This window comes from Callithrix jacchus, chromosome 8 (genome assembly GCF_049354715.1).
Source record: "Callithrix jacchus isolate 240 chromosome 8, calJac240_pri, whole genome shotgun sequence".
Taxonomy (NCBI): Eukaryota; Metazoa; Chordata; class Mammalia; order Primates; family Cebidae; genus Callithrix; species Callithrix jacchus.
Window position 1 is genome coordinate 89403802 of NC_133509.1, and position 24098 is coordinate 89427899.

General features: G+C 40.2%; 1 protein-coding gene and 1 pseudogene across 1 annotated transcript in view; one reads left to right on the forward strand and one right to left on the reverse strand.

Annotated features, from left to right (window-relative positions):
* Window positions 1-6983: 6983 nt before the first annotated feature.
* Window positions 6984-24098, reverse strand: part of GCH1 (GTP cyclohydrolase 1) — a 50231-nt gene continuing 33116 nt past the window's right edge. Inside the window, exons 3-6 of the mRNA XM_035260573.3 lie at window positions 23288-23343; window positions 11700-11731; window positions 10392-10476; window positions 6984-9080 (exon numbers count right to left, since the gene is read on the reverse strand). Of these exons, the coding sequence (XP_035116464.1) occupies window positions 8954-9080; window positions 10392-10476; window positions 11700-11731; window positions 23288-23343 (300 nt within the window). The 3' untranslated portion in view covers window positions 6984-8953. The remainder of the gene's footprint in view (window positions 9081-10391; window positions 10477-11699; window positions 11732-23287; window positions 23344-24098) is intronic.
* On the forward strand, window positions 22812-22926 carry LOC118145411 (U6atac minor spliceosomal RNA; annotated as a pseudogene).

Sequence of the window (24098 nt, forward strand, 5' to 3'; positions counted from 1 at the left end):
CAAAGTAAGAAAGTGAACTCTGTGTAGTCTTTCTTACAACTGTATGTAAATCTACAATTATCTCAATAAAACTTCCAGTGTAAAACTGTGAATCTGCCAAGATAAATGAGGTGCAAAGTTACCCCTAGGTAAGAGAAAAAAATAATTTGTGTGCTATAAAATTTTAGGTATAAGACAATTAGAATATGAGGACAGTTGAACAGGGCAGGGCCAGGACAGGGGATAGTAAACAGCCCACCTGAGTCTGTCCATTGTTAGAAGGGAAGATAGAAAAGCAGGTGACTTTTTTGTCCCAATAAATCTATACCTAAAAGCCCTTCCATTGGAACTAGAGACGTCCACTGTAGTGTAATTTATAATAAGGAAAAACTGGAAACAATGTAACAGCTCATCACTATGAAAATACATGTGACCATGGAATATTATGTAGCCATTTAAATGAAGACACAAGATAAGGGAGGGAATGACTATGTGGACTTTAGAGTATACAAAGTATTACAGATAGTTACACAGAATAAGGAGGGGCAAGTATTAGAAGAATACACATCAAAGTGAACTCTAGGAAGAAATGTGAGACAATCTGGGAAAAGGTCAATGCAGAATATATGATATCAAGTAATGATTGTAACTTTGGGGGGGATGTGATAATGTGTGGGGATTTTATTTAAACCCTTACCCCTCATCCACTAGTGATACATACTAAAATAAATATAGATTAAATGATAGACTGCTGGATGGATTTGCTTTAAATATTCCAGAAGCATCCAGATAGCATTTGCACAATTTTAAAAGCAAGTAAAATAAGGTCAGGCACAGTGGTTCATGCCTGTAATCCCAGCACTTTGGGAGGTCGAGGCAGGTGGACTGCCTGAGCTCAGGAGTTCAAGACCAGTCTGGCCAATATGGAGAAACCCCATCTCTACTAACAGTACAAAAATTAGTCGGGCACGATGGTGGGTGCCAATTACAATCCCAGCTACTCAGGAGGCTGAGGCAGGAGAATCGCTTGAACCTGGAAGGCAGAGGTTGCAGAGATGGCACCACTGCACTCCAGCCTGGACAACAAAAGCGAAACTCTGTCTCAAAACCAAAAACAAAAATGAAAGCAAGTCAAATAAAACAAATGTTAACAATAGTTATTTCCTGAACTATGCAATTGGGTAACTGGTCTTTTTCTTTATAGCTCACTGTTTTCTAAGGCTTTTTTTTTTTTTCTTTTCTTTTTTTTTCTTTGGAGACAGAGTCTTGCTCTGTCGCCCAGGCTGGAGTGCAATGGCTCAATCTCAGCTCACGGCAACTTCCACCTCCCGGGTTCAAGCAATTCTCCTGCTTCAGCCTCCTGAGTAGCTGGGACTACAGGTGCCTGCCACCATGCCTGGATACTTTTTGTATTTTTAGTACTGACAGGGTTTCACCGTGTTGGCCAGCTTCTTGAGCTTCTGACCTCAGGTGATCTGCCTGCCTCGGCCTCCCAAAGTGCTGGGATTACAGGTGTAAGCCACTGTGCCCAGCCGTTTTCTAAGTTTTCTATGATTAACAAGTATAAAAAAAAAAAGATGGAGGAGGAAAAATAAAAAAGGAGATGACAGAGGAAAAAGGTAGGATATTTTTAGAGATATCAGACCAGAAAGGTAAGTTACTTATATGCAGCAAGTTGCAGCACTGATTATATTAATCTGGAGACAGTCCCTTTTAAGGAACAATTTACCTTTAGACTTATCAACTGAGTGGTTGCAGATGCCCTTAACCATGGACGGTAGAAACAATTGCTCACAGAGTGATTCACACAGCTGTTCTCCTGCCCAAATTGCCTGGGAAGGGGATACTTGCTTCCTGATGGGTCTGAATTTTTGTATCTTAGCTTAGTCATTCTTAACTGAGAGAGCCCACCAGAATAACCAAGAGCAATTTTTTTTTTGAACTATAATTACAAATACTGAATAGTTCCCCACAGGGTACAGAAACATTGTCAAAAAGATTCCTAGATGATCCGGATAGGCACATGTGGCCAATAATCCCTCATTTAAATAAACGTGTATGTATGCCTGTGTGTGTAAATAAATGTGTGTGCGTGCATGTGTAAATCTGCCTTAAATATCTGGGGAAGTATATGTAAGAAAGTGGTAAAGTGGTCGCTTTGGGGAAAAGACCTGGGAGGCTGGGGATGGAAAGGGAGACTTTTCACCACATATCCTTTTGTGCTTTTCAAATTTTATGCAATTGCATATATTACTCATTCAAATAACATGAAAGCAAACCAAAAATACACATTTTAAAAGAATCTCTGCTTGAAACACTCAGCTTGCCAGAAGCCACCTTTCTTTTGCTAGGGTGGTCAAAGTTCTATAAAGAGGACACTTTTTTTTTCTGTTGCAGGTGATTTTGCCACACACACAAAAAAATTTTTCAGAGAAAGTATCTAACGACTTTGAAAGAACACCAGAAATAAACATAATGGATTTTACATTCTGATAGTTACACAAATTCCTCACCAGTTTAGAGTCACACCTTCACCATTAGGAAGTACATAAAGTCAGCCTACATCCAGGAGGCAGATTTTCATTCTGCAATAAAAGTAAAGAATCTCATTAAATGTATCTGATGATAGCAGTTGCCTGGCTTACTCGAGAGCAGAGGTGAAGGTAAACATTTCCTTAAATATTCTTTTGTGATGTTTGAATTTTGCGCTAACCACAGAAGTACCAGTTTTAATTTTTTTTTTTTAATTTGAGCATTTAAGACATTTGACTAGATGGAACTACAAGGTAATCAGCTCACTCCTATAATACTCCCAGCAGCACCTATGAGTTCAAAGGGCAAAGGTAATAGTATCCATCTTCAAATATATGGGGGCACAGAGTGACAGAAGGCACCTGCAAAAGATTAACCAGCTGCAATGGGGAGCCAGAGGTAACCTCGAGGGCTGGGCCCACTGGTTAACAGAAAGGTCAACAGAAGCAGAATCCAGACGGCAACATCAGTTCTTTACCCAGTTGGGTGATGCGTGTCATTTGACCCTCCCTGACACCCAACTCACTTACAAAATGGAAATATTCAGTTAGCTGGGCATGGTGGAATGCACCTATAGACCCAGCTACTTAGGGGGCTGAGGCACGAGGATCGCTTGAGCCAGGGAGGTAGAGGTTGCAGTGAGCCAAGATCGTGCCACTGCACTCCAACCTGAGCAACAACAGAGCAAGATCCTGTCTAAAAAAAAAAAAAGAAAGAAAGAAAGAAAAAAAAGGAAGGAAGGAAGAAAACATATATTATATTCTTCCTCATATCAACTCTAGCAGATTCAGTGTTGGGTACACACGCACACATTAAATCTGGAAGATGTGTTTTCCATCTCCCTAAAAACTAAAATGCAGGAAACAAATTATGAGTTCTCAGAACTCAGGGTGTCATGTTGATTTTAACGTTGTTTTGTGTGTGTTCTAGATAAATAGACAATGAGAATTTATTCTTGGCTTGTCTATACTTCAGGTGCAAGTGACAACTTTTGTTCATAATTATTTTTTAAACATATTAAATTTATATAAAAATTCTGTTAAGATATTCAAGTATTGACTCCCTCAACCTCTTCATTAAGGGGTGATTCTGACACTGTTAAGCACAAGAAGATCAGTTAAGATTTGGATAAGACTTCAAAAACTCCTTGATCACATCCAAATCAACTTTCAGAAATACTCAGAAATGAGACTTGAGGCTAGAAATTCTGCTCTGACATTGTCTTGGTCCGGGCACAGTGGCTCAGCCCTTTGAGCTGAGTGTAATCTCAGCACATTGGGAGGCCAAGGTAGGCAGATCACTTGAGGTCAGGAATTCGAGACCAGCCTGGCCAACACAGTGAAACCCCGTCTCTACTAAAAATACAAAAATTAGCTGGGCATGGTGGAGGGTGCCTTTAATTACAATTACTTGGGAGGCTGAGACAGGAGAAACACTTGAACCCAGGAGGTGAGGTTGCAGTGAGCCAAGAAGATCACACCACCGCACTCCAGCCTGGGTGACTGAGCAAGACTCCGTCTCCAAAAAAAAAAAAAAACAGATTAAAGGTAGAAAGATTAAAGGTACAAACCAAAACAGTCAGGGTGCTCCCTCTCTCTGTCTGGACTTGTTCAAACTGCAAATGGGAATTCCTTTAAAATTTCCCAAATTGAGAGGAGGGGAAGTCACTGTGTGGGTCCACATAAGACTCTCCTCTATCTGGATGCAGATGCGCAAGGCTGTTCTTCCCAAGCAATCAGGAACACAGTTGAGGTCGGCAGCAGTGACGCTAAAGAGAGAGAGAGACGAAAACCCACCTCCAGCCAAAAATGGTTGAGCAGCTGCTAGGAGACCAGTGATCAGATGACCAATATGGACCAATAATTCTTTGGTCCCTGCTAGAACCAGAATGGTTTTAAACTGATTTTTATTTACTAGGTTTTTAAAATTCAGTTTATCACCCTTGGTTTTAGAAGTAAAATGTCCTTTCAAAGCGAAAAATTTCCATACAGAAATTTATCAGTCTAAATAGAATGACTAAAAATTATCACTACACATATAATGGGAAACTCCACACAAAAAATTAGAAAAAAAAATCTCATTTGTTCAGTACATTTTTGAACGTGAAAGGATCCAGGAAAAGGAGGGAGAATCAAAAATCCACATTCTAAAATCAGGAGAAAATCAACAGCCTGAGAGGAAGTTGTTACTCCACATGCCCAGGCATTGCATCACAGACTCCCTCAACACAGCCTTCCCAATGCTCACCAGCAGGCAAACCACGTTTCTCTGGGCAGCACAGTCAGTTCCAGAGTGAAAGGATTTCTCAAAAGGTCAGAGTTGTGGACATATTGCTCAAAACAAACAGGAGAATGTAGAAATAAGAGGAAACATGGATAGATGCATTAGGGCTATGTAATGCAGGTATCAGGAGTTATCCTACCAGGACCTACAAGCAAGCCATAGCTGGACTGCTAGGGAGAGAATAAAAGGAGCTGCTTAAATGCAAGATGCGGTGTCTTCCCTCCCATCCCTTTGTCGGCCAGAGCTTGGCATTCTTACTGAGGATGTCATGAAAATGTAACTGATGAAGTCAGGGTTGAGGGAAACCCAAACACTCCTACTGCCCAACCCAGTGGAATTCCCTATGGGTAGGCCCTCAAAGGGATACCAATTACTGTGAGATGCATTGTTTTGACCTCTGTAATAACCTTTCCACCTTAACCAAAATCTTGGCAGCCAAGGAATCCACCAACCTGAAGCCAAAGAAGGCATGTTTTAAAATGGAAGCCTTGCCCAAAAAGGACACCCTCAGAAAAACCACAATGAACTCTATTCTGTACCTGGGAAATTGCTCTAAGTTACAAAACTTACTTTGTAACAAAGTTACTTACAAAAGTTACAAGGAGAGCTATGTTCAAGTTAAAAGTCAGACACAATCAGACCAACCTGGGCTGCGAAACAGTCAGGGTTTAGGGACGTGGAGAAGTGCTGCGGCAAACAAAACCCTTTATTCCCTGCCTAGCTGGAATTTGACCACATTCGGACAGACATTCCAGCAACCAGGCAGTTCCTGGAATAAACATGGGGCTTCTCCAAAACAAGTGGCCAGATAAATTTTAAAGAAAACAGAAGAGAGTGGGAAGCGAACCTGTAAGATTCTTAAGAGACTTAAATTAACCTGTTGCAATATGTGGATCTCATTTATACCTTGATTCAAATAAACTACTAAAAAAAATTACAAAACAGTAAGGGAAAATCTAGATATTTGATATTGAAGAACTAATTTTTGGTGTGATAATGGACAGTATTTGGTCATATATTTACCTGATTCCACTTTAGATAATCTGAAATGTTTATGGATGAAATGATGCCTGGGATTTGCTTTGAAATAATCTGGTCAGATAGGTATAGAGGAAACAAGATGGCCATGAGTTGAGACTTCTTGAAGCTGGGTGATTAGTACATGGGGCTCCATATGCTCATCTCTCTATTGAGGTGCATTATTTTATTTTCTGTAACAAAAATTAAAATAAAAAGAAGGCAAGGGCCTCTGGGAGGGTACTCACACTTGCCCTTAAACTCATCTCTTGAGACTTCCTCTTCTCTCCATCAGAGTGAAGGCCCATGCCCGTCATGGTGAATCCAGGTGCTCTGTTTTGACCGAAAGCCTTCTTGAAAACCTTTCATGTCTGCAACTGCTCTTCTACTAAGTGAAAAAAAAACTTGGCCAATCAATCTGCAGTGACAAAACTCAGGAGCAGCAACTTGGGCTTAGCTGAGCAGCTCATTGTTTTACTGACATCTATGAGTGGTGGTTCTGGGAATGTTTTATGCCAGTAAGCATTCCTACTTTGATAAGGTTTGCTACCCAACAGTCTACAGGGTCCTGCAAGAATCAATAGGCCCCAGTACTTGGACATGCTGGCCACTGATGAGGGCAGGGGCCTCTGCCTATGGGGAGCACAGAATGAGGAGCAGACCACTAGCAAGAGGGAAACCAGGTTGTTGGGGAAGGAACAGGAGAGCAGCCGCAAAACCCTTTGCACTAACTGTAAGTTTTGCCCTGGGCAAGCTCTTCTTAGGAGAGGGAAGGAAACCCTCTTCCACTCCCTGCCCCAGTCTGCTCTTCCTTTCTCCAGCAGCTCTCATGTAGGAAACAGTGTCAGTTCTCAGGAGGCTGAAGTTATCTCCGGAGGATTAGGACAACAGGGACATGAGGGCCACTCAGATTCCTGACTCTTATTCCAGACCTCCCCCTCCCATTACTGTCAAGACAGTGAGGATGGTAATACTCCAACCAAATACCAAGGAGAAACTGTCATAACCTGGGGTTACTTTGTACTATATTTGAGATTAGTATTTGAATACTTTGATGGCTGGGAGAAGCCCTTGTGATGCCTTTGCTGAAACAGAATACAGTCAAAATAATCAAGTTTTTTATATATAATATTTATACTGGTGGTTAAAAATGAAACGACTTTCACAAGAACGAAGTTACAATAGTTTAATAATTTAAATAGGACCAATTTCAGGAACATACATACAGATACATAAAATTAAACAATTTAATTTTGAACAGTGTATTTAAATACATCAAATTCTTAAAAATCCCCCTAATGGACTCAAGATCATGGATATGAAAAGGTAATTCTGAAGTACTAGAGACCAGAGTAAAACAGACAATGACATTACTTTGTATTTACTAATAAGACAACAGCCTGTGGATACATTAGACCTTTATGAGAACACGTCTAGGAATTGTTAGAACAAATAGTCATTAAAAAGGAATACAAATGCGCTCACAAAGATAAATGAATCACTAACAATTTCTTTGGTCCTCCAAGTCACACTTGTTTTTACTTTAAAATACCAAACATGCACTGAGTGCTTCAAATTCTACCTATAAATATCTAAATAATAAGCAGGCTAATGTTTATACCTGGTTAGATTTCAAAAGGAACTCAAGCCAACCATCACTGTACTTAAACTCCAGAAAGAAAAAACTAGGAAATAGAAGTAGAGAGGAATGGAAACAACAAAAACAAAAAAAAAACACCTCTGCCATCTTGCCCCATCAACACCTAAATGGCATCAAGTGGCAGAGATGGGACTAAAGTTAAAGGAAGCATCAAAATTAATTATTTTTAGGGTAATGGGATGAATCTGAAGAGCACTTTGTCAACCACATAATATACTTCATAGAATAATTGTATTTTGTTTCTATGGAGGAGCTGGGGTTTTGTTTACTTTGGCCCACACTGCCCCAATGGAGGAAATTTTAAGATAATCATTAATAAGGCAATAGCTTCCAGAATTAAAATACCTAGAACACCTATATGGAGTTACAATGAAGACGAGACCCATGCAGGCCAAAAAGGAAACTGGGACCAGAAGCTTCCAGTGCATTTTCACAGACCCCAACGATAAGCCTTGTTCAGAACATTGTACACAGCTCATAATGTCTTCCACCATCAGTTCATTCTGTGTTCTTTCATGCGCATGGAAGCTACGGTTCTGCGGACCCGAAAATGATGGGCACCCTCAAACATTTCTGGAAATACTTAGAAAAATATCTTATAAGATTTAAAGAAAAACAATTTGAGTCATCTACATGGAACATATAAAGTAAACTCCCAATAAACCTGAAGTTAAAATGAAGATGACTAGTTATTTGCAGTGTGAATACTAAGTCTTATAAAATAATGGCTTTTTTTAAAAAGGCAAAAGTATCTACACTCTAAATGAGATTCTCATCAAGGCACAGAGAGTTAAATATCTAAATCCCTGTATGTTGACATGAGAATATATTCGTAAACAACACCAGGAACTAATTCCCTGTTCTTGAATTTAAAAACAATAGAAGGTAGAAATGTGCCTTTTTAACTCACAGTAAAATAAAAAACATAGACATTCCACCACTTTCCCTTGGTAACTAACATTACACCTGCTAAAAATGTATTTTTAAATGTCACTGGTGGTTTAATAAACATGGCCAAAGTGGAGTCTGTTGAACTTGAATTCACAGAACAATATTGCACACTGTACATAAATATTTCAGCACTATAGCATTTTCATTGGAGGAGGAAAAAAAGTCTACTGGGCACAGTTTCTTCCCATTCCCAATGCTCCTATGCTTATGAGTCAAATTACTATACTATTTGAACAAAATACACAAGTTCTACTCTCTTCCCAGGCCCCCCTGATTATCTGGCAGTGGTTCTGTGCACGGACTTACACTATTGGCAGTTCACTTTAACACTGCCACAAAAAGGTGGCAAGAAGAAAGGAGAGGGCTCAACCCTTTATTATATTTGACTTTCTAGAAATAATTTTAAATATAATTAGTGACAAGGAATAAAGTTCACATCTTTAACAATTGAAAATGGAATGTACAAACAAGACCAGACAGACAGAGTGTGACTAGCAGTACAATCGGCAACCCACACACACATGCTGAAGCTCAGCTCCTAATGAGAGTCAGGAACTCTTCCCGAGTCTTTGGGTCCTCCCGGAACACCCCCAACATCGTGCTGGTCACAGTTTTGCTGTTCATTTTCTGTACACCTCGCATTACCATACACATGTGTCTACAAAATAAGGCAACACAGCTTGTTTAAAGGAGTAGACGGCTTCTGGTTTGGTTTTTAAAAGCAGGCCTAAAGGATAATCTCAGTTTACAGTTACCAAGTATATCAAAATATCCCTTCTTGGACAAATGTTATATCTATTAGGTTCATGCAAAATTAACTGTGGTTCTTGCCATTGAAATTAATGGCAAAAACTGTAATTACCTTTGCAGCAACCTAAACTTCCTTTTCCTGAAGTTGTCTTGCAACTTTTATTCTTATCAGTAGTTGAATCCTTAAAGCATCCAAAAAGAGGAATAATTGAATTTTCTTATGGGGTGAAAATAATATAAAAGGTCTCAGAGATATTTAACTTCTCAATCAAAAGAAAGTTAGAATTCTCATTTGCTCTGCCTTCAGGACCAAGACAGCACTATGCTAGCCTAGGGGTTCAGATAAATGCTCAAGCACACTGGTATCGCCAGGCAGAATCCAGATAGTGATGACCAGGGACCAACCTGGTGACATTAGATACCAGACATAGAACAGAGTTCACACATGTCACAAAACACATAAAAACTTTGTCCACACAATGGCTGCAATTCTCTTAACTAATCCTAACTTAAAGAAGTGTCTTCAGTTGCCCTTCGTATCAATTCTTGGCTCTATTTATTAAATGTGTAACAAAATACTAGAAAAACTCGGCTTGGAGCAACAGAGAGCTAAAGAAGAAATCAAAAGATATCAAAATGGCTACTGGGGCTGGGCACGGTGGCTCACACCTATAATCTTGGTATCTGGGGAGGCTGAGGCAGGCAGATTACTTGAGATTAGGAGTTTGAGACCAGCCTGGCCAACATGGTGAAATCCCGTCTCTATTAAAAATACAAAATTAGCCGGGCATGGTGGCACATGCCAGTAATCCCAGCTACTTGGGAGGCTGAGGCAGGAGAATCACTTCAACCCAGGGCAGAGGTTGCAGTGAGCCAAGATCATACCACTGCACTCCAGCCTGGGTGACAGAGCAAGATCCTGCCTTGAACATTTTTAAAAATGGCTATTGCCTGCACAAATCTCTACACCTGTACTCATAACTCCCTATGCCTCCACAAACCCCACCCTACCCTTGAAAAAATACTCCCATACTCTGTTCCTACAACAGCAACACAGTAAATGAAAGTGGTAAAACAGCTTTAGGCTCAGGGATAAAATCTACAGTTAACATGTCAGTTGTGTGGCATCACCTGGTGCTAGAAAATATGAGCAGCACTAAGTTGCAAGATCATTTCTGGTGCACCATTATGATGTTACTAAAGGCAGATGCAGACTTACGTGGCTTCAACCACCACCCCGACTCCAGCAGGCCGCAAGGCTTCTGTGATTGCTACAGCAATTTGTTTCGTAAGGCGCTCCTGAACTGTGGATGTGACAAGGAGCTCAGTTGAGAGTGTGACACAAACAGCTGGAAGCTTTTTCTGTCTCTAGAACATTTGAAATCTTAAAAAGTAGACTTCTGTGAGAGTTAAGAGCCAAGACACACCAGCTTTTACCAATCTGCTTTGTCTGTTGACTGGGCCACAGGGAGGCCTGGATTCAACTCCTTCGCCTGAAGTATAGGGCTAAAGAGATTTCAGAACCCCTGAAGCCCTCTGGCATCACTGAGGAAAAGAATTAGAATCACAACCATTTCATACCTGTGCAGTAAGACCAACACAGTACTGGTTACCAAGCACCTCCATGAACATAAAGTAGTACAGCAAATAGATAGCTTGCAGCAGGGTTAACAAAGGGGCTGCATCTGATTATTGAGTTGTACTTAGAACAGTGTTGAAAACAATTTAATAATATAGTTCCTGTTCTGAAAAAATGACTTGGCTTTTAATTCATACAAGAGTGTTCATTGCAGCACTGCATCTCCTTGAAAACTGATGAAACCCCCAATGTCCAACAGAATGAGTACAGGTTACATCAAGACATGGCATATACAGTAGAATTCTAAGCAGCCATCAAAATGAATGAGACAGTTATGTGGATGTAGTAAAAATGTTTAAGATTTGTTCAATGAAAAAAAAGCAGGAAAAAAAGGCAGATTATGTATAAAATAAGCACATTTCTGTTTAAACATAATCCAAATAAACTGATTTGAAAATGTAGGTATATGCATGAAAATGTGAAGGAATGTGCAACTACAACAGTGATTTATTCTGGAGGCTTGAAATCTTATATTCCTATGAGGTTTTGTAGTTTTATAAGTCATACTTACTATATTTGTAATAGAAAAATACTTTTTGTGTAGGAAAAATGTTTTCTATAGCCAGGCGCAGTGGCTCATGCCTGTAATCCCAGCACTCTGGGAGACCAAGGTGGGTGGATCACCTGAGATCAGAAGTTCAAGACCAACCTGATCAACATGGTGAAATCCTGTCTCTACTAAAAATACAAAAATTAGCCAGGCGTGGTGGTGCAAGCTTGTAATCCCAACTACTTGGGAGTGGGAGGAAGGAGAATCGCTTGAACCCAGGAGGTGGACGTTGCAGCGAGCCTAGATTGCACCACAGCACTCCAGCCTGGGTGGCAGAGCAAGACTCTGTCTCAAAAAGAAAAAAATGTTTTCTGTAAATAAAGATTTTTAAAACTTACCTTGTAGTCTTCTACTATAGATTTCCACAATCCTAGAAAAGAAAGAATTGTTTCAGTTAATCATAATCATTTGAAGTAAAATTGATAAGGCTTCCTCGTAGGACAAAAAGGACACTGTTGAAGTGACAGTGGGGTGCAGGAGGGGATAAAGCTCATGGGACGATGACAGAAGGATACAAGGACCACAGGGAGATGTAGTCTAAAGAAGATGTGATGGTTGATACTGAGTGTCAACTTGATTGGACTGAAGGATACAAAGTACTGATCCTAGGTGTGTCTGTGAGGGTGCTGTCAAAGGAGATTAACATTTGAGTCAGTGGACTGGGGGAGGCAGACCCACCCTTAATCTGGTGGGTGCAATCTAATCAGCTGTCAGCAAATATAAAGCAGGCAGAAATACATGAAAAGGCAAGACTGGCCTAGCCTCCCAGCCTACATCTTTCTCCCATGCTGGACGCTTCCTGCCCTCAAACATCGGACTCCAAGTTCTTCGGTTTTGAAACTCAGCACCTGAAGTTCTACTCCAGAAAAAGACATTACCAACTCTAAAATCAATGGCACCTCCTACCTATATAACTAATCATGGGGAAAACTATCAAAGTAACATATACAGAAATTTGATCTAATTTTCATTGCAGTGCTGCATGAACACTCTTGTATGAATTAAAAACCAAGTTATTTTATTCAGGACAGGAACTATATTATTTAAGTTAACTGTTGGTTTTCAACATTGCTCTAAGTACAACTCAATAATCAGATGCAGCTCCTCTGTTAACCCTGTTACAAGAGTCTAAGAGAAGTAGAATTTCTTTAGTTTTGAAACTTTCCTTGCTCTTCGAGCTTACAGACAGCCTACTGTGGGACCCTGTGAGATCATGTAAGCTAATACTTAATAAACTCATATGATAGGATATATATATATCCTATTAGTTCTGTCCCTCTGGGGAACCCTGACTAATACAGGAGACCACAAACCACTACAGAGTGGTACTTCCTGACGTCCCCAGAAAGAGAATTACTGAGTCTCCAAGTGTGATGTTCACTTAGGAGAAACAGAGATGAGTAACAAAATTTTAAAGCGTCAAATCATCAATTTTAGATCATGTCTCAAGTGTTCTGATTAATCATATGGTTTTATCAGAGTTTAAAATTCAAGTTAAAAATAAAAAGTCTATTTGTTAATTAATAGCACACCATGGTCGACTACTATAGCAACTAAACCTATTAGGGTAATCAGATTAGAACTGATTAGACTTCTTCAGACAACTCTTCATAAGATAGGTTTATATAAACACTTAATATGATTAACCCCAAGAAATAAAAGCCTCCTGATTTAGCTCATGGCACAATCTGTCAAGTGATAAATTTTCCCCTTTGAACATCTTTCATTCTATTTATGAAATGTAAAGATGGCCAGTGACTTACCGACTTGAAGATGACTATTCATGCTGTGGACCTTTTAATTCACGGCCCTTTGGTCATGAATTAAGACTCAATTTATGGTTCACCTCCCTATGAGGCATTTCATGACTCTTCACTCAACTAGGATTCTCAGAACTGGTGACTTACTCCTTTACACCCATTATAGCCAAAAAAGTCAATAACAGGTCCGCCACCCTGTTTACCACTCAGTCCAGAGTTCGCTTAAGGCAAGAGCCATCCTAGCTCTCGTTCGTGCCCCCAGCAGCAGGCATACAATATTGAAAGAATATATTAATAACTATATTCTATTTGTATTTTGAACAAAACCTGAGAAGAAAATGGGTTTTAATTTCCTATAGAGGAGGTATGTCGTATTTCTTACTAGGTCAAATCTCTGTATATGCTCTACTGATAGTTTTTCCGGTGATTAGTTTTATTAGAGTGCCATTGATTTTGAAGTTGGTAATGTCTTCCTTCTCAAATTCACCATTTCTTTTTCTGGAGTAGAACTTCAGGTGCCACACTTGACAGAAATGGTAACACTGGGCACCCATGTTTTGCCCTCACTTCAATAGGAATGCCTCTAGGATTTCACTACCACCCACAGTACCTGCCTGCTTCTGGCAGACAGCTGCTCTCATGCCAGGAGGAACATTCATGAAGATTTTTACTGAGTGCCTACTATGTATATGATTATGTGGTGAACATGCTCCCTGTGCTCTGAGAGCTTATCATTTCTAAACCCTAGTTTATTAGTTTTCTTTTTCAAGCAAGGAGTAGATGTAAAACCTAACACAGCTTTTCAGCATTTCATGAAGCTTCCCTAGATTAAAAAACATATATATTTACTTTGCTGTCATTCATGAAAGATAATTTGTTGAGATGTATTTTTTAAGAAAGGAATTCTAGTTTGACACTGATATTTATCCGCCCTTCAGTATTGTTGTTGGCAAACCAATTCAGTGTAATTGCTATTGCCTTGTAGGTAATCGATATCTTTTTCTTCTGTGGCTGCTTTTATACAAGCTTATAAGTATACTCTGCAACTTACTATGTTTTATCCGCATGGGGATTTAATTTGACTTCTTTGGAATTTATTAGGCTTTCTGAAGACTGATATTTTGCATGTGTTCTGGAAACTCTTTTAGCCATCAACTTCTCTAACACTGCATCTAGCACACTGCCTCTGTTATGTCCAGGAATTTCAATTAAGGGCATATTATACCCTCCCAGTCTTCCCTGTTTCTTAAATTTTCATTCATATTTTCCACCTGTCTTTGTGTTGCATTCAGCACAATTTCTTCAGACCTTGCTTTCCATTCACTGCATTTCATCTATGCCTAATCTATTTAATGAGTATATTGGACTTCAGTTTCATTTTTTAATGTCTAAAAGTTGTATTTCACCCTCTTTCCAATCTGCCTAATTCCACAAGTTTCTTATTCCTTTGTCAATTTTTTTTTTTTTGAGACTGGGTCTCACTCTATTGCTCAGGGTGAAGTGCAGTGGTATGATCTCAACTCACTGCAGCCTCCTGGGTTCATGCAATTCTCTGCCTCAGCCTCCTAAGTACCTGGGATTACAGGCATCCACCACTACACCCAGCTAATTTTTGTATTTTTAGTAGAGACAGGGTTTCACCATGTTGGCCAGGCTGGTCTTGAACTTCTGACCTTGTGATCCACCCATTTTGGACTCCAAAAGTGTTGGGATTACAGGCATGAGCCACTATGCCTGGCCTCCTTTGTCACATTTTTTATATGGAAGTCCTTTTTTTTTTCTCCTGAGACAAAGTCTCGTTCTTGTCACCCAAGCTGGAGTGCAGTGGCACAATCTCACCTCACTGCAACCAACCTCTGTCTCTCCCAGGTTCAAACAATTCTCCTGACTCAGCCTCCAAAGTAGCTGGGATTACAGGTGCCCACCACCATGCTGAGCTAATTTTTGTATTTTTAACAGAGATGGAGTTTTATCATGTTGGACAGGCTGGTCTCAAACTACTGATCTCAGGTGATCTGCCTGCTTCGGCCTCCTAAAGTGCTGAGATTACAGGTATGAGCCACCGTGCCTGACCTATTTTTTAACATATAGTAAGTCCTTGCTTAAAGTTGACAGGTTCTTGGAATCTGTGACTTTACTAAAACACTGGTAACAGCTGGGCACAAGGACTCAAGCCTGTAATCCCAACACTTTAGGAGGCCGAAGCGAGGGGATCACAAGGTCAGGAGATCGAGACCATGCTGGCTAACATGGTGAAACCCCGTCTTTACTAAAAATACAAAAAGTTAGCTGGGTATGGTGGTATGTGCCTGTAGTATCAGTTACTTGGGAGGCTGAGGCAGGAAAATCACTTGAACCTGGGAGGCAGAGGTTGTAGTAAGCCAAGATCGCACCAGTACACTAAAGTATGGGTGACAGAGTGAGACTTTGTCTCAAAAAAATAAAAAAATAAACCTGACAACAAAACCGATTTTACCCTAGGCTAACTGATATAATAATATGAGTTAAGCTCCTATAGCATATTTCTGGTCACAAAAACATCAACAAACTTCTAAATAACACCAAAACACTTCCAATATTAAACACTGAAATAAATCTGAGCAATATATACATTAAAGTAAGATTAATTGAAAGAAGATATTGATTTTCCCAATTATTCAAGTTCAGGGTCTCAAGTGGCTGGAGCTTTTCCCAGCAGTTCAGGGTATAAGGCAAGAACCGACCCTGGACAGGACATCATCCCATCACAGGGCACATACATCCACCCACACTCACTCAGACTGGGACCATATAGATGTGTCAAATCACCTAACATCTGGAGCACCTGGAGAAAACCTGAAGATGTGGGAGAAAACATGCAAACTCCACACAGACAGTGGGTCCCAGCTAGGAATTTTTCTCAATCATAATGAAATGACATTGAATGAAATATCATTCCATGACTGCTATATGCCACTTTGCCTAAAGTCATTTCACTTCAACTGGCAGTCTCCAAGAACCCATTGATGATGTAAAGTGAGGAATTACTGTACTTGTTTTATATCCTATATCTGATAACTGTAGTATCTGCCCTCTTCCAATTGTGTTCATCTGACTTGACTCATGGTGACTTATTTATGCTCCTTGGAACTTCATCTTTGGGTATCCTTTGAAGCCTGGATAAAAGTGCATCAGAGAACATGCACTTGTTTCTGCTAGCTGCTTGCAAGGCGACCTCTATGGGCTAGATTGATTGATTGATTGATTGATTGACTGACAGAGTTTTTGCTCTTGTTGCCCAGACTGGAGGGCAGTGGCACAACTTCAGCTCACTGCAACCTCTGCCTCCCAGGTTCAGGTGATTTTCCTGCCTCAGTCTCCCAAAGTAGCTGGGACTACAGGCATGTGCCATCATGCCCAGCTAAGTTTTGTATTTTTAGTAGAGATGGGTTTTCCCCAAGCTGGTCAGGCTAGTCTCGAACTCCTGATCTCAGATGATCCACCCACCTTGGCTCCCAAAGCGCTGGGATTATAGGCATTCGCCACTGCACCCAGCCTTAGGGGGTTGTTTGAAACTAAATTACTGCGTTTGATTTTTTGAAGGCCACACAGGTAGTACTGACTCTGACCCCAAACTTTATGACTGTGTCTATGAGTTCTTCTTTCTTTTTCCTGCTCTTCATAGAATAATGCTAATAGGTAAGTATCTTCCTTGATTTGGAATGGGAATAGGAAGGACAGACTCCAGATTTTGGCTTTAGTGTTAATTCCAGTGGATTCTCACTAGAATTGCCTCATGCTTCCCCCAAAAAATGTACCTATGCATTATATCTTGATATGCTATGCCAAGAGGGATATTATTACAATCTAATTCATCAAACTCAGCATCAGTAGTCAATTTTAATCTAAATCATTCTTATATTCTTGGACTACACATCCTTGGGCCATGTTGAAAACAGTACTTTTATACTGGCCTGACATTTTAGAATTCTTATGACTACATTCATCAGTGAGATTCACCTATCATTTTTTTAATGCTAGGCTTATCAGGCTTTGTTATCAGGAATAGGCAGTTTCATTAAATTAATTGACACTTCACAGGTTTTTCTACGCTTTTGAATTATTTATACACATGCACAATTAATGGTTACTTGAAAGCTTGAAAGAATACTTATAAAACTGACTGGGTCCAGGCCCTTTCCTCCAAAACATTAATCTGACCTTTTCCAATGGTTATTAATGTATGCAGGTTTTCAAACTCTTGGTCCATTCCTTTCTCTAGCCATCTTTCTAAAAAACTTATTCATCAAGATATAAAGATTTTTAAAGCATATTTTTAGTTACATATCCTCTCATTCCTAAATATCAGACTCACCAGCAACCTATGATACAAGATTTTCAACTTTTAGATTTGTAATTTCTATTCTTTGGGGTTTTTCTAAATTATTCTAAATAAGGAGTTTAAATTTTATCTGAAAAGCTGTGGGGAGCTAACGAAGGAGCAGCATGATTCAATCCACACTTTAGAAAGAACATCCCAGCAGCTCATGAGGGCAGACTGAAGAACCCTTAGAGATGAGAGGCAAGGAGGAAGCTGGAGCTTAACATTCCCTCCAGGAAGAAGATAAGAAAGGCCCAGCAAAGCCAGGCAGCAGGGAGGGCAGGAAGGAAGGAAGTGCGGGTGCTGCGCCTGCGAGGCAGTGAGCACACACAGCAGTGGAGGGGTTCTGCCTCACTCCTCACCCCAAAATACATTCCAGATGGAGCAAAGATTTAAATGTAATAATGTGGCCATATAAGTACCAAAAAAAAAAGTTTGTAACTACAGAAAAGTTATAAGCTTCTTTATGGAAATATAATACTATAAAGCAAAATCAAAAGACAGATGACAATCTGGGAAGCATTGTCTGTAGCAACTGACCTGACTACTTTCGCATTCAGAGCCTGTGCAAACCAAGAATAAAAAGACAAGCAACTCAGTGGAAAATTAACACCGGAGCTAAGAACAGGATGTTTCTGAATAAATTCAACCTCGCTCTATTAAGGAAATGCAAATTGAAATAGATATCATTTTTTACTTATCAGTTTGGCAAAGGTTTAAAATGATGAAAATCGGTGTTGGCAAAAGTGTGGAGAAACATACGCAACCCTTATCTATGTATCTATCTATTAGAGTATAAACTGTCATGGTCTCTTTGGAGAACAATGATAATAAAATTTCAGCTTTACCCATCAAGTTCCATAATAGTACTTTATACTTCAGATAGATTCAAAGCATGCAAAGATAATATATTAAAATGTGTTCACCAAGGCACCTTTTTACTTTTTGGCAAGTCTCAAACTGCAAACTACTTATCTACAGCAAACACTGGTTAAATGAATTTATTAACCAATCAAAGAAATATCAGGTAGCTATAAAATAAACTTGGAATTTTTGGACTAAAAGATGTCCAAGGAACTTCAAGGTATTTTAACTTTTTAAAAAGCCTGCAGGGGCTGGGTGCAATGGCTCACACCTGTAATCCCAGCACTTTGGGAGGTCACAGTGGGCAGATCACCTGAGGTCAGGAGTTCAAGACCAGCATGGCCAACATGGTAAAACTCTGTCTCTACTAAATATACAAAACTCAGCCGGGCATGGTGGCATATGCCTGTAATCCCAGCTACCAGCTACTCAGGAGGCCGAGGCGGGAGAAACACTTGAACCCCAGAGGTGGAGGTTGCAGTGAGCCCAGATAGTGCCACTGCACTCCAGTCTGGGCAACAGAGCAAGACCCTGTCTCCAAAAATAAAATAAAATAAAATTTTTAAAAAGCTGGCCGGGCACAGAGACTCATGCCTGTAATCTCAGCAATTTGGGAGGCTGAGGCAAATGGATCACTTGAGACCAGGAGTTTGAGGCCAGCATGGCCAACATGGCAAAACCCTGTCTCTACCAAGATAAAAAAAAGTAGCCAGACATGGTGGCTGTAATCCCAGCTAGTGTGGAGGCCGAAGCGGGAAAATCATTTGAACCTAGGAGGCAAAGGTTACAGTGAGCTGAGATTGAGCCACTGCACTCCACCCTGGGTGACAGAGTGAGACTCCAACTCAAAAAAATAAAATTTCAAAAAAAACAAGTTGTAGTATAGAATATAAGGTATGATCTTATATTTGTTTGCATAAATATTTTCCAGTGAAAGAATCTCCAGTTCTAACTCTGGGGAATGAAAATAGGAAAGAAAAGTTTTCACATTATTCACTCATTTGTATTTAAGTGGTATGTTGCTTTTATAATCAAAAAGAAAAAGAAAAAAAAAAAAAGACTACTCCCTCTGTAATCTAATACCCACTTCACCTTTCTCCCTCATCTAATTCTTACTTCCATCAGTCCACCTGGTTCCCATCCACTGGAACAGGCCTTGCTCGTACCCTCTGATTGGTCTTTGCTCATGCATTTACTATACCTAGAGGAACTTCTCCCCCATTTAGAATTCTGCTCACCCCTCCACCTCCAGGTCTCCTCAACCCTGCCAGGCCACAGCCATTGTTCTCATCTGAATGAGAATTGAAGCTACAGCAGGCATTTCCATGGCACCTGCAGTCTTGCCCTATGCACTCTCCTTGAGGGTGGCTGCCATGTCCTGCTTCTCTTTGGCCTCCACAGTAGCTGGCACAGTGCTCCTTCACAGTAGGTGCTCACCCAATGGTCAAAATTCAAGAATTCATGCATTCTGGCCGGGCATGGTGGCTCACGCCTGTAATCCAAGCACTTTGGAGGCCAAGGCAGGCAGATCACCTGGGGTTGGGAGTTCAAGACCAGCCTGACCAACATGGTGAAACCCCATCTATTTAAAAAAAAAAAAAAAAAAAAAAAAGGATCATACATTCCCTCAATTTTTTTTCTGGTGAGACAGTCTTGCCCTGTCACCCAGGCTGGAGTGCAGTGGCAAAACCTCGGCCCACTGCAACCTCCACCTCCCAGGTTCAAGCAATTGTCCTGTCTCAGCTTCCCAAGTAGCTAGGATTACAGATGCCCAACACCAGGCAGGGCTAATTTTTGTAGTTTTAGTAGAGACGGGGTTTCACCAAGTTAGCCAGACTGGTCTCAAACTCCTGACCTCAAGTGATCTGCCCACCTTGGCCTCCCCAAGTGCTGGGATTACATGCATGAGCCACTGTGCCCAGCTGACACTCAATTATTTCTAAGGGAAGAAAATGAATACATGTTTAACAGCCACAAAAGAAAGTTCTATTCAAACTAAGTTTATTCTAGAATTCTAGTAGAGTTGAACCAGATCAACTCACTTCTGGCATTTTCTTGTTACTTAAGGCTTTACTGCTTGCTATTTGACTTTACTGGCACTGAAAGGTCATTCATTTAAAGGCAAGCATATAACAAACTTCACATACAAGATTAAAATGAGCAAAGTTTTGCTAAGACATTCAGCTTTTATTCCTCTTCATTCCCTAAATATTCTTACTTCTTATAAGGAATAAGCAGTTGGATAAAATTTTAGTCTTCTTTTCTGTTTAACAGACCCTTTGTTCCAATTTTTTGCCAACTATCTGAAAGCAACTTACACTTGGTTCTTTGGCTTAGTGTTCCATTTTATTCTTAAATTTTAATCCTATTAGTTTAAGGGACAAATCCCTATGCTAATAATCAACTCCTTTTATTGTTTCATAAAAGCTTAATTATTTGAGATCTTTTCCTCTCACTTGGAAAGGAAATAACTAATATTATTTCCTTCTACCACCAGGTTGCCATTTATTGTATGATGTCACTGAATCACTCTAGAGTGCATTTCCCATAAAGTGTTAATCATAATCAACAGGCCGGGCGCGGTGGCTCACGCCTGTAATCCTAGCACTTTGGGAGGCCAAAGTGGGTGGATCACCTGAGGTCAGGAGTTCAAGACCAGCCTGGCCATCATGGAGAAACCCCATCATTATTATTTTTTAATTAAAAAAAAAAAATCATCATCATCAACAGCTGGTCTTCCAGAAAAGGCTTTTACATTAAAACCAAGGCCTAATGTGATATGCCAAGCTTTCTTACAGTATGAAAACTATCTGCTACACCTTTCACATATGGACAGTATGCTATAGGCGTCAGGAGTGCCAGAATTTCTATATGGGCAAGGAATAGGGTTGGCAATCTTGCTGGAAGGGAGGGTCCCAGGGGACTGGGTCTACAGCTATGTTTGCACAGTAAGCATGCTGATTTAATTTAGACTGTATATTATAAAATGGTAAGAATAACCAATTTTAGTAAAGATACTTTTACTCATAGTTGACATGAAATTGGCTTAATTCATTATTAGCTGAGAGTAAGTTACTGGGAAGGGAGTTGTTAATAAAAAGTATAGTAAGATTAATTTCTCCCAATCACTACCAATACACTTTTTCTCAGCAACTTTTTGGCACTGCCACCAGGGACAGATCACATGCAAGCAGCCAGAATGTTTCCGGATTTGTGCTAAGAGCCTTATTCCAGTGAAGCAATTACAGCTATGATATAATATTCTTTCATGGTGCCAAGCAGTCCTAATAGCAAAATAGCTGAGCAGAAATGAGGTCAGAAACTGGGGAAGTTAAATTTGTCTCTTCTACCATCTTTCTCATTGATCCCCAGAGGAAATGAATGAGAAAGTGGAAGCGAAAACGAAGTAAAAGGAACAACTGTTGAGGGCAGCTGTCAGATTGCTGGGGTAGTTTTTACAGATTTCAACAAAGAACTGAGAAATATGAGGATCAGCATTTCACAACTGTGTTAAATCCCAGGGTCTTCATAAAGAAACAGGAACACATCAGAGCCACAGCACAGTCAGCTGGTCACAGAAACTCATTTATTCCTTTTCTTTTCTTTTTTATTTTTTTTGAGACAGGGTCTCACTGCATCGCCTAGGCTGGAGTGCAGTGGCGCGATCTCAGCTCACTGAAATTTCTGCCTCCCGGGTTCAAGCAATTCTCCTGCCTCAGCCTCCTGAATAGCTAGGATTACAGATGTGTACTACTACACCCAGCTAATTTTTGTATTTTTAGTAGAATGGGGTTTCACCAAGTTAACCAAGCTGGTCTCAAACTCCTGACTTCAAGTGATCCACCTGCCTCAGCCACCCAAATTGCTGGGATTACAGGTGTAAAAGATGGGTGTCCAGCCGAGACTCATTTATTTCCATTGTGATATGGTCATATAACCTCAAATTTAGCTTGATTATTTTTGAATAATAGAAGCACTTTACCCCACCTCTTCATCTTGTTCTCAACTTACTCTCTCTCTACACATACCTCCCAGTATTTTCTCCATCACCCCAAATTCACTAAGTTTATACAAAGAAAATATTGGTGGCTGGGGCCTACCAGAGATATATGAACATAAACCCCCCCATGTTGACTTTCAGTTAAACACAGATGAACATGCATGTACATCTCCTCTCCTAAAACCCAAATAAAAATGGCAGTAAAGGAATTTTTTAAGGCGGGAACCCACAGGATAAAGAACAGAAAAGACTATAGCAGGAAAGAAAGAAATGAGAGCGAGGAGAGTGAACACTGTATCAGAACAAGGACGAGCAAAGCCAAGACAGGCACAGTCTTGTGTTTGCAGAAACAAAGAGCCTAAATGTAAACTGACTGGCCTGCAGGACCCCTGAGATATGACTGGAGGCATCTAGGGCAGAGGAAGGCAGGGCTGAGGCTGGGGATCCCACAGGAAGTCTGAAAGCAGTGTTGGATGAAAGGAAAGAAGGTGAGCACTCCTCTTGACAAGGATAGTAGAGCCCTCAGGCCTGACAACAAGTCTGAGGGCAAGGCACCACAGCTACCCTGCCCAATTTCCTCCCCAACCCCTCACTGTTAGCTAAACCCCCTTAAAGAATATGACTGGACTGAAGGGAAGCTCAGGACCTCTCCAGTCAGAGAAGGCTCTGCAGAGAAAGAGATGGGCTGAGACTTCCAGGATCAGTGGAAGAAAGCGTGGGAAGTAGAAGAGGGAGCAGGCAATAGGGGACGAGAAGGAAGGGGCATCTGTGTTTTAGGCCCTCTGAGTCTGTGCCTCTGCAACTAGAAACTTTTAAGTTGCAATGTGACTTCCAAATTAGATCCATACTGGTTAAGAGAGAAAGCCTAATCAGATGGATCCGTAACAGACAAGGGCAGGTCCTATAAACCTGTATTCTTATTCACTGCACAGTCACACTTACCTCGCAAGTTTGCTGAGGCCAAGGACTTGCTTGTTAGGAAGATAACCAATATGGACCTTCAGAGAAGAGATGGAAATCATGAGCTGAGTGAAAATACAGTGCCTTCTTTGTGACAAAATAAGGAAATAGAAAGAATATAGTATACTTATATGTAACTTATCATGACAGTATATTACCTTGAAAACATCTGGAACTGTTAAGACTTAGAAAATGAAACACTTATATACATATTTTTTAAATTACATAAATGCAGTAAAAGAAAAATATTTAAGAATGAGTCCATTAATCAAATAACAAACTTAAAGTACAGTTGTCCATCAGTAACGAAGGGGATTGGTTCCAGGACTCCTGTGTATACCAAAATCCTACATACTCAATTCCTGCAGTCAGCCCTGCAGAACCTGCATATATGAAAACTTGGCCACACAGGTTTCATATCCTGCAAATACTTTACAGTTTTTGATCAGTGTTTGGTTGAAAAAAAAAGCCATGTCTAAGTGGAACCATGCAGTTCAAATTCATGTTGTTCAAGAGTCATCTGCATGGCCCTGATACTTGCCTGTGAAGTTAAACTCTCGACACAAATCTGAAAGTCTCTTCTTTATAGAGCAGAAACATTCTCAAGAAAAGGCAAATGATCTCATTTCAACATTAAAATGTATACAGGAAAGCCTTGTTTAAATGGCAGAAATGGTAAACCTAAGTATTGCCATTCCACACATCACAGCAACCTTAAGACCCCACCACGAAGCCCTGCACCACAGAAGGTCTCCATGCCATTTTATGCTTGGCCTCCTGGTTTCTAAGCTGC